Raw genomic sequence first — 18,694 nt, 5'->3', positions numbered from 1 at the left:
CCAACCTTATCACACAGATTGCACCTGATGATATTACAATCCTTAGCCAGGTGCCCCAGATCCTGACATAGGGAGCACTTCATCTCTGGACATGAGGAGGCGAAGTGACCCCGAGAACCGCACTTATTGCAGAGCTTGGGCTGCCCAGGGTAGAACACCACAATCCTGTCCTTCCCAATGAAGGCTGAGGAGGGCAGATGCTGGACCACATTCCCACACACATACAACCTCATCTGCACCGACCACCCACCAGTCCATATCCCTCTCTCATCCACAATCTTCTTCAGGGGTGCAAGTAGCTCCCCAAATCTCCTCAGCCAGACAGCCAAGTCAGCCGAAGGAATGGACTCATTCCGTACTAGAATGGTGACCGTCTTCACTAGAGGTTGGCGTGAGACAACCTTTGGGACGAGTCCCTTCCACTCCGGCAGACCCTTATACATGTGTTCATACTTCTCCCAGAATATATCCAGAGACTCGGGGCGCACAAAGGACAGATCATACTCATAGGATCCTACAGGGCTGATCAAGGCGAAGATATCATCCGCCCTAAACCCCATCTCCAAAATCCTGTCCACCACCGACATCCTGACCGGGGGAGCACCCCCACCTTCCCATCTGAGCTGCACCAAATTCCTCCTCCTGAAGGACAGGGGTGCAGATGGCAGACCTGCAGCAGACCTCCCCCCAGAGCTGACAACATGATGTGACCCCCTCCTCCCAGCCAGAGCCCCAGCATAGGTCTTATTTGCAGCATTAGATGTAGTGGACCTTAAAGCTGCACCCCGCCCATTGGTTGCAGGAACCTCAGAGCCCCCGCTCTGCAGACCACCATCAGAGGCAGCAGCAGTCCCTCCATCCACCAACACACAGGCATTCCCCTTTCCAGCATTGCAAGCACTCTTATCATCCATATGTTTCCTTTCACTCGTGGCACTACTGCTCCCAGCAGACCCACTCACACCAGATGCTCCTGTCTCCCCCTCCCCCAACATACTCCTCTTAGGCAAAAGCCTTCCACTCCTGGTCACTCTCCCCTGGGTTTCAGCAACCCCTTTCAGAGTGCTGCTGACAATTTCCCTCCCACCATTTTCTGCTGCATTTGCAGCCATCAGCAGAGGTTGTCCAGCAATAGTCTCAGATCCCCCCTTTACCTTCCCCCCAGCAGAGTCCACAGTCACAGGGTTCCTGGTATCAGAGTCCTCAGTCCCAGCAGAGTGCAGTCCTGCAGGCACAGCAGCCATCTTCCCTGCAGAGCTCTGTGCACACACAGGAGGATTTCCCTCCAAAACACTGCAGTGCACATGGCTGTCCACACTGGAGTCCAAAATGGCACTTTTAATAAAGCGCGGCTTTTCTGTTTTTTTCTCCTTTACAGGACCAGGTACAGAGTCCTCACCGTCATCTTCATCCTCAGAGTCCTCAGAAAAACGGAAAGTTCTTCCAATTAGGGAAGACTCCAATTCCTCAATGTACTTTAGCAGCCCTCCACCATATTCCTCTACCTCCTGTGCTGTTCCTCCAGCTTGCTGTGGAGGGAGGGGGGCAGAGGCTGACATTTCCTCCAGGGAAGCAGATCCTGAGGTGGATGGGATAGCAGGGGCAGCATCCAGGACCCCCTCCTCACTCTCCACCCGTACTGCCACCGCCGATGCTGGATCCTTACCGGAGTCTCCCTTCATCTTCCGGAACCTCTCCTCATTCCGGAACTTTTCTCTGAAAGCTCCGCTCTTCTCCTTCAGCGTCTTTACCAGATTCTGCTGCTTCTTAATGGCGACCTCCAGACCCTTCATCTCCGGCTTCATACTCTGCCTCTTGCTGCTCCATGACTTGTCATGGAGAACTTTCTTCTTCTTGTAGTCAGTTTTCAGACTCACCAACTTTCCCTCCTCCTTTGCGATTCTCACCAGATAATCAGCAACCCGCTCTCTGAAGACAGGGAGGGATTCCCCACTTTTAGGGCCACAGTCAAGGTCTTCAGGTGCTGGTGAAGTATGGGAAGGCAAGCTGGGTCCCTCAGGGGGAGCATGGTCTGAGCCTAGCCCAGAAGAGGCCATGTTTCTGGGGCCAGGCGAGCAGGCCTGGCCCCCTAGTGTCTGGAGAGGGAGAGCACCTGCAGCACAACCTCTCTGGTGCAGAGTGGAAGCTCCTCTGGTACAGTGACTGATGTGACTGTGGGGGAGGGGACATTAGAGTGTAAGCTCCTCTGGTACAGTGACTGATGTGACTTTGGGGGAGGGGCATTAGAGTGTAAGCTCCTCTGGTACAGTGACTGATGTGACTGTGGGGGGGGGACATTAGAGTGTAAGCTCCTCTGGTGCAGTGACTGATGTGACTGTGGGGGAGGGGACATTAGAGTGTAAGCTCCTCTGGTACAGAGATTGATATAATTTTGGGGGGGACATTAGAGTGTAAGCTCCTCTGATACAGAGACTGATATGACTGTGGGGGAGGGAACATTAGAGTGTAAGCTCCTCTGGTGCAGTGACTGATGTGACTGTGGGGGAGGGGACATTAGAGTGTAAGCTCCTCTGGTACAGAGACTGATGTGACTGTGGGGGAGGGGACATTAGAGTGTAAGCTCCACTGGTGCAGAGACTGATGTGACTGTGGGGGAGGGGACACTAGAGTGTAAGCTCCTCTGGTACAGTGACTGATGTGACTGTGGGGGAGGGGCATTAGAGTGTAAGCTCCTCTGGTGCAGAGACTAAAGTGACTGTGGGGGAGGGGACATTAGAGTTTAAGCTCCTCTGGTATAGAGACTGATGTGACTGTGGGGGAGGGGACATTAGAGTGTAAGCTCCTCTGGTGCAGAGACTGATGTGACTGTGGGGGAGGGGACATTAGAGTGTAAGCTCTTCTGGTACAGAGACTGATGTGACTGTGGGGGAGGGGATATTAGAGTGTAAGCTCCTCTGGTACAGAGACTAAAGTGACTGTGGGGGAGGGGACATTAGAGTGTAAGCTCCTCTGGTACAGAGACTGATGTATTTGTGGGGGAGGGGACATTAGAGTGTAAGCTCCTCTGGTACAGTGACTGATGTGACTGTGGGGGAGGGGACATTAGAGTGTAAGCTCCTCTGGTACAGTGACTGATGTGACTGTGGGGGAGGGGCATTAGAGTGTAAGCTCCTCTGGTACAGTGACTGATGTGACTGTGGGGGAGGGGACATTAGAGTGTAAGCTCCTCTGGTGCAGTGACTGATGTGACTGTGGGGGAGGGGACATTAGAGTGTAAGCTCCTCTGGTACAGAGACTGATGTGACTGTGGGGGAGGGGACATTAGAGTGTAAGCTCCTCTGGTACAGAGATTGATGTGACTGTGGGGGAGGGGACATTAGAGTGTAAGCTCCTCTGGTACAGAGATTGATATAATTTTGGGGGGGACATTAGAGTGTAAGCTCCTCTGATACAGAGACTGATATGACTGTGGGGGAGGGAACATTAGAGTGTAAGCTCCTCTGGTGCAGTGACTGATGTGACTGTGGGGGAGGGGACATTAGAGTGTAAGCTCCTCTGGTACAGAGACTGATGTGACTGTGGGGGAGGGGACATTAGAGTGTAAGCTCCACTGGTGCAGAGACTGATGTGACTGTGGGGGAGGGGACACTAGAGTGTAAGCTCCTCTGGTACAGTGACTGATGTGACTGTGGGGGAGGGGCATTAGAGTGTAAGCTCCTCTGGTGCAGAGACTAAAGTGACTGTGGGGGAGGGGACATTAGAGTTTAAGCTCCTCTGGTATAGAGACTGATGTGACTGTGGGGGAGGGGACATTAGAGTGTAAGCTCCTCTGGTGCAGAGACTGATGTGACTGTGGGGGAGGGGACATTAGAGTGTAAGCTCTTCTGGTACAGAGACTGATGTGACTGTGGGGGAGGGGATATTAGAGTGTAAGCTCCTCTGGTACAGAGACTAAAGTGACTGTGGGGGAGGGGACATTAGAGTGTAAGCTCCTCTGGTACAGAGACTGATGTATTTGTGGGGGAGGGGACATTAGAGTGTAAGCTCCTCTGGTACAGAGACTGATGTGACTGTGGGGGAGGGGACATTAGAGTGTAAGCTCCTCTGGTACAGAGACTGATGTGACTGTGGGGGAGGGGACATTAGAGTGTAAGCTCCTCTGGTACAGAGACTGATGTGACTGTGGGGGAGGGAGGGGACATTAGAGTGTAAACTCCTCTGGTACAGAGATTGATATAATTTTGGGGGGGACATTAGAGTGTAAGCTCCTCTGGTACAGAGACTGATATGACTGTGGGGGAGGGAACATTAGAGTGTAAGCTCCTCTGGTACAGAGATTGATGTGACTGTGGGGGAGGGGACATTAGAGTGTAAGCTCCTCTGGTACAGAGATTGATATGATTTGGAGGGGACATTAGAGTGTAAGCTCCTCTGGCTCAGTGTCCTCTGTACAGCGCTCTGGTATATGTATATATAACTGTATTTGTGCTCAGAGATCAGTATTACCTGAAGAATGTTTGTGGTTTTCAGTCTCTTTATCTCTGGAAGTATCTCTGTAGATGAAGATTTGTGGTAGTGAAGCTCTCGGGGTCACACATTTCTCTCTGGGGGGGTCACAAGTTTCTCTCTGGGGGGGTCACATGTTTCTCTATAGAGGTCACACGTTTCTCTCTGGGGGGTCACACGTTTCTCTATAGGGGTCACATGTTTCTCTATAGAGGTCACACGTTTCTCTCTGGGGGGGGTCACACATTTCTCTATAGGGGTCACATGTTTCTCTATAGAGGTCACACATTTCTCTCTGGGGGGGTCACACGTTTCTCTATAGAGGTCACACGTTTCTCTCTGGGGGGGTCACACGTTTCTCTATAGGGGTCACATGTTTCTCTATAGAGGTCACACGTTTCTCTCTGGGGGGGGGTCACACGTTTCTCTATAGGGGTCACATGTTTCTCTATAGAGGTCACACATTTCTCTCTGGGGGGGGTCACACGTTTCTCTATAGGGGTCATATGTTTCTCTATAGGGGTCACACCTTTCTCTCTGGGGGGTCACACATTTCTCTATCGGGGTCACACGTTTCTCTCTGGGGGGGTCACACATTTCTCTCTGGGGGGGTCACACGTTTCCCTCTGGGGGGTCACACGTTTCTCTATAGGGGTCACACGTTTCTCTATCGGGGTCACACCTTTCTCTCTGGGGGGTCACACATTTCTCTATCAGGGTCACACGTTTCTCTATCAGGGTCACACATTTCTCTGGGGGGGGTCACACGTTTCTCTCTGGGGGGTCACACGTTTCTCTCTGGGGGGGTCACACGTTTCTCTATAGGGGTCACACATTTCTCTCTGGGGGGTCACATGTTTCTCTATAGGGGTCACCCGTTTCTCTATAGGGGACACACATTTCTCTCTGGGGGTCACATGTTTCTCTATAGGGGTCACCCGTTTCTCTCTGGGGGGTCACACATTTCTCTCTGGGGGTCACACGTTTCTCTATAGGGGTCACACATTTCTCTCTGGGGGTCACATGTTTATCTCTGTGGGGGTCACACGTTTCTCTATAGGGGTCACACGTTTCTCTCTGGGGGGGTCACACATTTCTCTCTGGGGGGGTCACACGTTTCTCTATAGGGGTCACACGTTTCTCTCTGGGGGGTCACATGTTTCTCTCTGGGGGGGTCACACGTTTCTCTATAGGGGTCACACGTTTCTCTCTGGGAGGGTCACACGTTTCTCTCTGGGGGGGTCACACGTTTCTCTATAGGGGTCACACGTTTCTCTCTGGGGGGTCACATGTTTCTCTCTGGGGGGGTCACACGTTTCTCTATAGGGGTCACACGTTTCTCTCTGGGAGGGTCACACGTTTCTCTCTGGGGGGGTCACACGTTTCTCTCTGGGGGGGTCACACATTTCTCTCTGGGGGGGGTCACACGTTTCTCTCTGGGGGGGTCACACGTTTCTCTATAGGGGTCACACGTTTCTCTCTGGGGGGTCACATGTTTCTCTCTGGGGGGGTGACTCGTTTCTCTATAGGGGTCACACGTTTCTCTCTGGGAGGGTCACACGTTTCTCTCTGGGGGGGTCACACGTTTCTCTCTGGGGGGGTCACACATTTCTCTCTGGGGGGGTCACACGTTTCTCTCTGGGGGGGTCACACATTTCTCTCTGGGGGGGTCACACATTTCTCTCTGGGGGGGTCACACGTTTCTCTCTGGGGGGGTCACACATTTCTCTCTGGGGGGGTCACACGTTTCTCTCTGGGGGGTCACACGTTTCCCTCAGGGTGTGTAGTGAACAGAATATAGGAGTCCTTTGGGATAAATGTTTGATTGGTGAAGGGGGGAGGGGCTCTCTTTACAGGTACACATTGCTGACAATGGAAAGGGCTTGGCAGGTTGTTGTGGAATTTCCAGATCAGGAAATGTAAGTTGATTCCTGCAGCATAGAGCCTTGTGCATGGTGAGGGGGGCTCCAGGCATCTTTTGGGGGGGTGCTATGCTGGTGCTTGGAGAATACATGGAAAGGCTTAGTCAGAAATGAACAAAGCAATGTTATGTAGAAACCATTCACAGTGCAATGAGAAGACGGTCCCTCTTGAATATTGTTAGGTGAGTGCCGAGGGCAGTTGTCTAAAGCATCCCTAATATTGATGGTCACCAAGTGCAAGAGCAACGCCTTGAAGGAACTGAAAGAGAAATGTGGTGCCCTATGCATGCTGCTGCCCACTGCTTTGTAAGGTATTAGCAAGAAAACATTTGGCTGGCATAGCACGCTTCCTATACATGCTTGTGGACATGACTGAAAAAGTGGCCATAGTCAATAAACTGCGTGTTGCTTCACATGGTATGGTGTGTATGGTGCCACCTTCCCTTCTGGTGTATTGCTATGGTAGAGGCGGAATAGGACCTTGGGGTACACTGAAGAGATTGTCCTTGGGGTACACTGAAGAGATTGTCCTTGGGGTACACTGAAGAGATTGTCCTTGGGGTACACTGAAGAGATTGTCCTTGGGGTACACTGAAGAGATTGTCCTTGGGGTACACTGAAGAGATTGTCATTGGGGTACACTGAAGAGATTTTCCTTGCGGCACACTGAAGAGATTGTCCTTGGGGTACACTGAAGAGATTGTCCCTGGGGTACACTGAAGAGATTGTCCCTGGGGTACACTGAAGAGATTTTCCTTGGAGTACACTGAAGAGATTGTCCTTGGGGTACACTGAAGAGATTGTCCTTGGGGTACACTGAAGAGATTGTCCTTGGGGTACACTGAAGAGATTGTCCTTGGGGTACACTGAACAGCTTGTCCTTGGGGTACACTGAAGAGATTGTCCTTGGGGTACACTGAAGAGATTGTCCTTGGGGTACACTGAACAGCTTGTCCTTGGGGTACACTGAAGAGATTGTCCTTGGGGTACACTGAAGAGATTGTCCTTGGGGTACACTGAAGAGATTGTCCTTGGGGTACACTGAAGAGATTGTGGGAGTAAAATAAGCCCCATTGTTGGTGTCAGTGGTAGCATTACTAAATTACCCCAGCAAATGTCAGGGCCACAATAACCACATCAGTTTGCCAGGGCGCACAAGAACAACCCCAATCACTGTGTCAGGGCCCACAACAGCAACCACAGCATTGTGCCAGGGCCCACAAGAACAACCCCAATCACTGTGTCAGGGCCCACAAGAACAACCCCAATCACTGTGTCAGGGCCCACAAGAACAACCCCAATCACTGTGTCAGGGCCCACAAGAACAACCCCAATCACTGTGTCAGGGCCCACAAGAGCAACCACAGCATTGTGCCAGGGTCCACAAGAACAACCCCAATCACTGTGTCAGGGCCCACAAGAACAACCACAGCATTGTGCCAGGGCCCACAAGAACAACCACAGCATTGTGCCAGGGCCCACAAGAACAACCCCAATCACTGTGTCAGGGCCCACAAGAACAACCCCAATCACTGTGTCAGGGCCCACAAGAACAACCACAGCATTGTGCCAGGGCCCACAAGAACAACAAAGAAATTGTGAAAAGAGATTCACAAGAAGCCCATTCCGTCCCAGAGAGAGAAGAAAGCAGACAGTGAGTAAAACAGCACACTTACACAGTTAGAACATTTTAGGACACATTTAACCCCTTGACCCCCCCCCCAGTTAACCCCTTCACTGTCGTGTCACCAGTGTCATTAGTACAGTACACAGCTTTTTGCTGATCGCTGTGTTAGTGACGCCGGCGACTTCACATAGCATTAGTGCCCCTTTCAGATAGAGTCAGATTGCCCGTCAGTACACCACTCATCACATTTAACCCCTTGATTGCCAGGAACATGCTCACATACACAATAAACCACCGCTGCTAGTATAGTGTCTGAACGGATCAATATCTTTGATCAGATCAACACCATACCAGCATTCAAATTAGTATAGTGTCCCCAAAAATGCAGCGTTAGTGGGATCAGCCCCGGCACCTGCCAGCACCTGCGTTTAGCCCCTACGCTTAACCCCCCTTCTCCCCCAGCAAGTGCAGTGTCAGTAGGTCACTGTCACTTGATACATTGCACACAAAACTGCAGTGTTCACAGAATCAAGCCTGATCTCTGCTAGCACTTGCAGGTACATTTGCTTGTAGGGGTTCATGCAGTCCCTGAAAGCCAAGTGCTCTTTTATCCGTGAGTCACACTAGGTACCTATAAATTTAGTGTCCAATATGTCCAACGAAAGAAACACTAGTGAAGAGGCCTACAGGATTCTTAGTATGTCAAATGAGAGTGAAGGGGAAGACTCACTGATGGAATCTGTCTCACAATACGATCCTGTAGACAGCTGCGGCACCCTGAAAGATAGCTCAGACAATGGGGAAGAGGTCCCTACTAAGGTCAGGCGTATCCAACCCCGTTCCCAGGTTGCTGAGATGTTACAATCGCATGATGACTCTCATATGCAGCAGAGTGCCAGTACTAGTGCCACACTACCTTTTGGTAAACTGTTGAGCACCAGCAGTCTAGTACATCCTGGTCTTTCTTATACCAGCACTGCAGTATCACTTGGTGACATGGTGAGTCCCATAAGTCCAGTACAAGCTGGTGCAGTGGCGAGCACAAGTATTGTCTCGCAACCACCAAGAATTTGCACACAGGCCCATAGAGCACCTAGTGTCCTTCTGGATGTGCTTGCAAATCCCAATTGGCAGCCTACAAATTCTGCAGCATCCGTACTTCCCTCATTCACTGCCAAACCTGGAATTAAGGTGGAAACAGCACATTTAACTCCTCCCCTTGATTTTTTGGAATTAATTGTGGATCTGTATGCATTAATTGTGGATCAAAGCAATTTATATGCACAACAATTTATGGCCTCCAACCCAAATTCTAACCTTGCCAGACCATTCCCATGGAACCCCATTACGGTTGTAAAGTTTTTTGGGCCTAACCCTCAACATGGGCATTACTAAAAAAATGAATTGCGATTGTATTGGTCCACAGACCCGATTCATCATAGGCCGTGTTCTCTGCTGCCATGGCCAGGCATAGATATTAGAGTATAATGTGTTTTATGTATTTCAATGACAATACACTCTGTCATCCTTGGGGTGACCCTGAATTTTACCGGTTCCACAAAATTCAGCCCCTCGTAAATTACCTTAACCAAAAATTTGCAGATGTCTATACTCCCCAGCAAAACATCTGCGTTGATGAATCCCTCATTCATTTTTCTGGCCACCTTGCATACAAACAATTTCTCCCCAGCAAGCATGCCAGATATGGGCTCCTGATGTAGAAGACATGTGAGAGGGCAACAGGCTATACATATGTTTCAGATGAGGGAAAAGATAGTCACATGGAGCCCCTCGGATGCCTAGAATACATGGGGAGCAGTGGCAAGATAGTTTGGGACTTGGTGTCATTCTTTTTCCATATGGGGTACCACATATACGTGGATACATTTTTTTCAAGCATGCCACTATTTAGACATTTGTACAATCTTGGAATTGGCGCATGTGACACCATGTGACCTAATGTGTGCCCACCATTAGAAGTGGGTAGATGCAGGGAGGTATATTCTAATGGTGGGCACACCACACACTTTTTCGTCCAGAGATTTCTTCTCTATTTTTCATTCAGCCCACAGGCTGCATACATAAAAAAGAACATATCATATACACCCAACAAGGACCAGAGACGTACTGGTACATCAGAGGACTTTGAATGGTTATACCAGGATGATGCCTACAGTGGCAGGCATCATCCTGGTATCATTTTATTCAACCGGCAATCAGCCTTCATGTAAAAGCAATCCTAGTGGCTAATTAGCTGCAAGATTGCTTTTACAAGCAGTGGAGTAGATGCCCCTTCCTTCCACGGTCTTCTTGGGCAGTCCTGTGCCATCAGGGGAACCCGTGATAGCATTAAAAGGGATATAAAAAAATGAAAGGGACAATGTAAAAATAATAAAACAAATCAAAATAACGTTTAAAAAAGCCCCCTCGAGCGTGGTAACTTGTAAAGGCTTTTAAAGCATTGCCTATGGATATTAAGTTTGTCACCATTGCACAGGGGATGCACAGTTTTAAATAATGTCATGTTTGGTATCTATTTATTCGGCATACCATCATCTTTTATATTTTACCAAACATATTTTGTTTTGTGCATTAAAAGTGAAAAAAGTGTATTTTTTCAAAAAAATTACATTTGAAAGATCGCTGCGTGAGAACTATGTGACATAAAAAATTGCAGCTCCCACCATTTTATTCACTAGGTTGTCTGCTTTAAAAAAAAATATAATTTTTGGAGGTTCAAAGTAATTTCCTAGCAAAAACTATGCAAAAAAAAAGCAAAAAATATGGTTCATGTGCACCAAAAGTGTCAGAGAAGGCTTGGTCTTCAGGTGGTTAGAAGAGTGAATGATGTGTGGCATAAACTTCTAATGCTGGGCATAGAATGCCCCCACTCCCCAAAATGACCAATTTTTGGAAAGTAGACAACCCCAAACTATTTTCTGAGAGGCATGTTGAGTCAATAGAAGAATTATTTTTTTTACCAAAAGTTTTTGGAAAATGAAGCATGGCGAGTATTTTGCAGATCTCGTTTATTGCAACAATTCTTTGGAAAATGAAGAAAACAAAAACATATTTTTTCTATTTTTTTATATTTCAAAACCTTGTGAGAAAAAAATGAGATCTGCAAAATACTCACCATGCCTCTTTTTAAATTCCTTGGGGTGTCTACTTTCCAAAAAAGGGTCATTTGGAGGGGGGGGGTTGGTGCTATCCTGGAATTTCAAGGCCTCTGAAACTGTGATAGGTAATGAGGAATTACACACCTTCAGGCTTTCACAGTGGTCATTGGATTTCAGGCTCCTGTATGTGGCTAGGCTCCCAAAAAGTCTCACACATGTGGTACCCCCATACTCGGTAGAAGTAGCAGAATGTATTTTGGGGTGTAATTCCACATACACCCTGTTCCAACTTATTATGCAAATGATATTTTTCTCATTTCCCTAAATAATTGATGTAAATAACAGTCGGCATAATTCTCATGTTACAACTAGAAGAGGACAATTCACATTTTATTGAACAAACCTCCTAATAACAAGATTTTTGTTCCAAATTATTCCGCACAGGAAGTTTCAAAACACTTTCTAGGTTGTAAAGAACTGAAAATTGTCATTTGTTGTGTTTGCAGCATATTTACTGAAATCAAAAGCTATTTCAATCAAACTTTTAACATTTTAACTTTGTAAACATTTGAAGCGGTCACGTTACATTGTAACATAGGAGCCCTTATCTGATAGCAGATCACAAGTCTTGCATCCATTGAACTTGGGAGTTTTTGGACAGTTTCTGCTGGAATTTGTTTGCAAGATGTCAGAATAGCCTCCCAGAGCTGCTGTTTGGATGTAAACTGCCTCCCACCCTCATAGATCTTTTGCTTGAGGATGCTCCAAAGGTTCTCAATAGGATTGAGGTCAGGGGAGGATGGAGGCCACACCATGACTTTCTCTCCTTTTATCCCCATAGCAGCCATTGATGCAGAGGTATTCTTTGCAGCATGAGATGGTGCATTGTCATGCATGAAGATGATTTTATTACGGAAAGCATAGTTCTTCCTTCTGTACCAGGGAAGAAAGTGGTCAGTCATAAACTCCACATACTTTGCAGAGGTCATCTTTACACCTTCAGGGACCCTAAAGGGGCTGACCAGCTCTGTTCCCATGATTCCGGCCCAAAACATGACTCCACCACCACCTTGCTGACGTCACAGCCTTGTTGGAACAGGGTGGCCGTCCACCAACCATCCACTACTCTATCCATCTGGACCATCCAGGGTTGCACGGCACTCATCAGTGAACAGGACTGTTTGAAAATGAGTCTTCATGTATTTTCTGCCCAATGCAGCCGTTTCTGCTTGTGAGCATTGGTTAGTGGTGGCCGAATAGAAGGTTTATGCACAGTTGCAAGACTCTGGAGGACTCTACACCTTGTCCGTGGGACTCCAGAGGAACCAGCAGCTTCAAATATCTGTTTGCTGCTATGTGATGGTATTTTAGCAGCTGCTCTCTTGATCCGATGCCTGGATCTGGCAGAAATCTTCCTCAATGTGCCTTTATCTGCACCAACCCGTCTGTGCTCTGAATCAGCCACAAATCTCTTCATAGTGCGATGATCACGCTTACATTTTCGTGAAATATCGAATGTTTTCATACCTCGTCCAAGGCATCAAACTATTTCACTCTTTTCGGCAGCAGAGAGGTCCTTTTTCTTCCCCATATTGCTTGAAAATGGCGCTCTGCTTAATAATGTGGAATGCCGTCCTTTAGTAGTTTTTCCTTAAATTGGGCTCACCGGCCAATCTAATTATCACAGATGTCCCAGATTGTTTTCAGTGATCAAAAGAGCCCTGACACACAATGCCATCCATGAGTTACACTGAAAAACAAAATATTTCATCTTTGTGACACTTAAATAGAATTTGCAGAATAATTTGGAACACGGTGTATACCCATGGCTTGTGTGACAAATATATAATTTAATGACAACTTTGTGTAAAAAAAAAAAAAGTTTTTGTAATTTTCCAAAAATTTGTGGAAAAAACAATAAATCTTCTTTGGACTCAATATGCCTCTCAGTAGATAGCTTAGGGTGTCTACTTTCCAAAAAGGGGTCATTTGGGGGTGTTTGTACTGTCCTGGTATTTTAGCACCTCAAGAAATGTGATGAGCAGTCAGAAAGTAAAATTCCATTATCTATCCCATAGTTTGTAGACGCTATAACTATCACTAGAGATGAGCGAAGAAATGAAAAATTCGATTCGGCTGATTCGGCGAATTCCAGTATGAAATTCGATTCGATGCGAAGATGACTTATAAAAAGGGTTTCTAGGCTTCAGAGAGCCTTTAAATTAGTGCAGAACACTGTACCTTTAATTTAAATGCCCTTGGAGATGAGGAAGGAGAAGGAGAAGGAGAAGGATGAGAAGAAGGAGAAGGAGAAGGATGAGAAGAAGGAGAAGGATGAGAAGAAGGAGAAGGAGAAGGATGAGAAGAAGGAGAAGGAGAAGGATGAGAAGGATGAGAAGAAGGAGAAGGATGAGAAGAAGGAGAAGGAGAAGGATGAGAAGAAGGAGAAGGAGAAGGATGAGAAGAAAGAGAAGGAGAAGGATGAGAAGAAGGAGAAGGAGAAGGATGAGAAGAAGGAGAAGGATGAGAAGAAGGAGAAGGAGAAGGATGAGAAGAAGGAGAAGGAGAAGGATGAGAAGAAGGAGAAGGATGAGAAGAAGGAGAAGAAGGAGAAGGAGAAGGATGAGAAGAAGGAGAAGGAGAAGGATGAGAAGAAGGAGAAGAAGGAGAAGGAGAAGGATGAGAAGAAGGAGAAGGAGAAGGATGAGAAGAAGGAGAAGGAGAAGGATGAGAAGAAGGAGAAGGAGAAGGATGAGAAGAAGGAGAAGGATGAGAAGAAGGAGAAGGAGAAGGATGAGGAGAAGGAGAAGGATGAGAAGAAGGAGAAGGAGAAGGATGAGAAGAAGGAGAAGGATGAGAAGAAGGAGAAGGAGAAGGATGAGGAGAAGGAGAAGGATGAGAAGAAGGAGAAGGATGAGAAGAAGGAGAAGGATGAGAAGGATGAGAAGAAGGAGAAGGATGAGAAGAAGGAGAAGGATGAGAAGATGGAGAAGGAGAAGGATGAGAAGAAGGAGAAGGAGAAGGATGAGAAGAAGGAGAAGGAGAAGGATGAGAAGAAGGAGAAGGAGAAGGATGAGGAGAAGGAGAAGGATGAGAAGAAGGAGAAGGATGAGAAGAAGGAGAAGGATGAGAAGAAGGAGAAGGATGAGAAGAAGGAGAAGGAGAAGGATGAGAAGAAGGAGAAGGATGAGAAGAAGGAGAAGGATGAGAAGAAGGAGAAGGATGAGAAGAAGGAGAAGGAGAAGGATGAGAAGAAGGAGAAGGATGAGAAGAAGGAGAAGGAGAAGGATGAGAAGAAGGAGAAGGAGAAGGATGAGAAGAAGGAGAAGGATGAGAAGAAGGAGAAGGATGAGAAGAAGGAGAAGGAGAAGGAGAAGCAGAAGAAGAAGGATGAGAAGAAGGAAAAGGAGAAGGATGAGAAGATGGAGAAGGAGAAGGATGAGAAGAAGGAGAAGGATGAGAAGAAGAAGGATGAGAAGAAGGAGAAGGATGAGAAGAAGGATGAGAAGAAGGAGAAGGATGAGAAGAAGGAGAAGGATGAGAAGAAGGAGAAGGATGAGAAGAAGGAGAAGGATGAGAAGAAGGATGAGAAGAAGGAGAAGGATGAGAAGAAGGACAGTTCTGTGACAGTTTCTGTCTATTTCTGACAGTTCTGGGACATTCACTCCATACAGCGGTTTCAACCGCTGTATGGAGGGAATGTCATGGAACTGTCAGAAATAGACTATTTATGACAGTTCTGGGACATTCCTTCCATACAGCAGTTGAAACATTGTATCTATTTGTTTCCATAAATGGATCCATTTATGGAAACAAATAGATACAATGTTTCAACCGCTGCATGGAAGGACAGTCCCAGAACTGTCATTAATAGTCTATTTCTGACAGTTCCATGACATTCCCTCCATACAGCGGTTGAAACAGCTGTATGGAGTGATTGTCCCAGAACTGTCAGAAATAGTCTATTTCTGACAGTTCTGGGACATTCCCTCCATACAGCGGTTTCCGGCAAAAAGTGTATGTGCAGAGTTCCTCTATTCTGCAGATACACTTAGAGGAGCTCTGCAGATACACTTAGAGGAGCTCTGCACATACACTTTTTGCCGGCTTGGAATTATTCTTCTTTTCATCCTACTTCTTCTTCTTCTTCTTCATCCTCATCCTCATCCTCAGAAGAAGAGGATGAGGATGAAGAAGAAGAAGAAGAAGAAGAAGAAGAAGTAGGATGAAAAGAAGAATAATTCCATGCCGGCAAAAAGTGTATGTGCAGAGTTCCTCTATTTCTGACAGTTCTCTCACAGCTTCTTCACATGTACAGCGGTTGAAACATCTGTATCCTAAATGGAAACTAATAGATACAATGTTTCAACCGCTAAACATGTGTTCCTTCTGTCAGAGAACTGTCAGAAATAGCGGAGCTCTCTGCAGGGACACTTTTGCCGGCTGATCGGGAAATCTTCGATTCGCGCACCCGAAGTAGGCAAGATTTCGGTTTCGACGCGAATCGAATATTTCCTGAAATTCGACTCGAATTCCGGTTCGCCTGGTTCGATTCGCTCATCTCTAACTATCACACAAAGCAATCAATATACACTTATTGGGGTTTTTTTAACCAAAAACATGGAGCAGAATACATTGTGGTCTAAATTTGATGAAATTTGAGTTTTTTGGATTTTTTTTGACAGAAATGAGAAAATCGTTTTTTTTTCTAAATTTTTTTGTTTATAGCGCCACAAATTAAAAATGCACAGGTGATAAAATACCACCAAAAGAAAGCTCTGTTTGTGTAAAAAAAGTGCATACGTTTCATTTATGTACCATGTTGCATGACCGCGGAATTGTCAGTTAAACTAGCGCAGCGCTGTATAGCAAAAAAATGGTGTAAATTGCAGTATCTATCCCATAGTTTGTAGACGCTATAACTATCACACAAAGCAATCAATATACAATTACTGGGATTTTTCACCAAAAACATGGAGCAGAATACATTTTGGCCTAAATTTATGACTAACTTTGAGTTTATTGTATATTTTTTATAACTGAAAGTAAAAAGAATTGTTTTTCTTCAAAAAAAATATTTTTTTTGTTTATAGCACAAAAAATAAAAAGCGCACAGGTGATCAAATACATCTGAAAGAAAGCTCTATTTGTGTGAAAAAAGGACGTAAATTTTGTTTGGGTGCAGAATTGCATGACCGCGCAATTATCAGTGGAATTAGTGCAGTGCTAAGTAGCAAAAAGAGGCGTGGTCATTAAGGGGGTAAATCCTCTGGAGGGCAAGTGGTTAAAGGTGGAAAAATCTGAAATTATTTATCTTTGTCTCATTTTTTTACATCCCAGAAACTTGACATTTCAGCAGGGTGTGCAGACTTTTTATATCCACTGTATCCTATTGAACTGCACCTACGCTGGCAAAATGATAATATTGCTGATTATCTGTCCTCCCAATTCTGGACAAATTCAGTTTTATAGCCAACCCTGGAAAAGCTCCACCAGTTTTCTAGTCCACATATTATGGTTGGTGGGGACATCAATGCACATATGTCCTGTATAGGGACAGACCTTCAGCCATTGGAGGATTACCATCTAAAGGTCTGATTGCTTTATCTATGTCTTTTCCCGATCTTACGAGGGAATATCACCTATATGACTGGTGGAGGACCAAACACCCTCCCCACAAACAATATTCTTTATTCTCCGGGGGTCATCGGGTCCACTCTGGACTGGATTGATTTGTCTCAGCTCTATGGATAAAGAATATCGTCTCCTCTGAAATCATTTCCTTGGTCTGATCACACGGCCACATCATTGGATTTTCTGGTCCCCGATATGTCTAGTAGAACATGTTATTGTCGGCTGATCGACATTTTACTTCAACACCCGGAAATCCAATATGACTTGCAGGCTTCTTTGGAGGAATGGTGTAGACTGAACACTGGTACTGTGGACAGGGTGGACACGCTGTGGGGGGCACATGAGGCATTCTTTAGGGGTCCATGTATTTCTGTTGGAGCCCATCTTAAATGGGATAATAACCATCAGAAGTTTACTCTCCAGCGTGAACTTTCTAAAGCAGAAACTCATTTATTCTGCCAGAATTTCTATGAGAGAAATGATATTTTATCTTCTCTCCAACTAGAATTGTATTACACTGAAGAGGCCCAAAAATCCAAAGTGACTTCCAGGTGTCAGTTCCAGCCGGATACAATCTCCTTCCCAATAGTCAGAGTTACATTGTTTGTTTTTGTTTTTTTGCAAACAAAGCTATTTTATGGAGCTCACCTAGAACAATGGATCTCTCCCCACATGAAGTCTAGGAGATTGTCCTCTGATTGTCATGTATATAGTATCTATTGGACAAGTACAGAATTGAGGAAAGCGAGGACACCTCAGTGCAGGAACAATGGGATTCTGTCCTATCTCCTGCACCCGGAGCAAATGAACAACATGTACCAGCCTTCCCAGCCCCATCAATGTACACTGTGGAGGCATCTTGTATGTAGACTCTGGATTCAACAAACCAGCAGCCTGGCCATTCAGGAACGTACCATTGTTCAGCTCTGGGGGGGGAACAAACATCTCTCATGGAAAGGAGCTCTGGGGAGTCAACAGACCAATCTTTCATCTATACATATGTTTCCATCTATCCACATCACTCCATTCTTTTTCTGGACAAAACCATTATAAATATCAGCGACAGATTTACAAATCTAGGATTTTACAATGAGAACACAATGTCACAAGGGATCTATAAAAGATTTTATCCGGACACAAGATCCCATTGTAAGAAAGGAATTCTGAATATGAACAGCGACTGTTATGTGGGATCCCATTATATTCAGTGCGGGGAAATGTATCTGATTGTAGAAATAGTGTGTGTGATGTCATATCTCCAACCAATCAGGAGTGATAGAAATAGTGTGTGTGTGATGTCATATCTCCCGCCAATCAGCAGTGATAGAAATAGTGTGCGTGTGATGTCATATCTCCCACCAATCAGGAGTGATAGAAATAGTGTGCGTGTGATGTCATATCTCCCGCCAATCAGCAGTGATAGAAATAGTGTGCGTGTGATGTCATATCTCCCGCCAATCAGCAGTGATAGAAATAGCGGGCGTGTGATGTCATATCTCCCACCAATCAGGAGATAGAAATAGCGGGCGTGTGATGTCATATCTCCCACCAATAAGCAGTGATAGAAATAGTGTACGTGTGATGTCATATCTCCCACCAATCAGGAGTGATAGAAATAGTGTACGTGTGATGTCATATCTCCCACCAATCAGGAGTGATAGAAATAGTGTGCTTGTGATATCATATCTCCCACCAATCGGGAGTGATAGAAATAGTGTGCGTGTGATGTCATATCTCCCACCAATCGGGAGTGATAGAAATAGTGTGCGTGTGATGTCATATCTCCCACCAATCGGGAGCGATAGAAATAGTGTGCGTGTGATATCATATCTCCCACCAATCGGGAGTGATAGAAATAGTGTACGTGTGATGTCATAACTCCCACCAATCGGGAATGATAGAAATAGTATGCGTGTGATGTCATA

At 46.1% G+C, this 18,694-nt stretch overlaps 1 protein-coding gene across 1 annotated transcript in view; it reads left to right on the top strand.

The window, feature by feature from the left end:
* The window catches only part of LOC149461864 (uncharacterized), a 309,357-nt gene that overhangs the window by 119,328 nt on the left and 171,335 nt on the right, over positions 1-18,694 (top strand). The window contains 1 exon segment of the mRNA XM_089677653.1: positions 8,236-8,242. Within this exon segment, the coding sequence (XP_089533779.1) occupies positions 8,236-8,242 (7 nt within the window).

This window comes from Staurois parvus, unplaced genomic scaffold (assembly GCF_062004578.1).
Source record: "Staurois parvus isolate SC_StPar_1 unplaced genomic scaffold, SC_StPar_1.0 ptg000191l, whole genome shotgun sequence".
In the NCBI taxonomy this organism is placed as follows: domain Eukaryota; kingdom Metazoa; phylum Chordata; class Amphibia; order Anura; family Ranidae; genus Staurois; species Staurois parvus.
The sequence above is the reverse complement of the archived record's forward strand: the minus strand, read 5'-3'. Positions and strand labels throughout refer to the sequence as shown.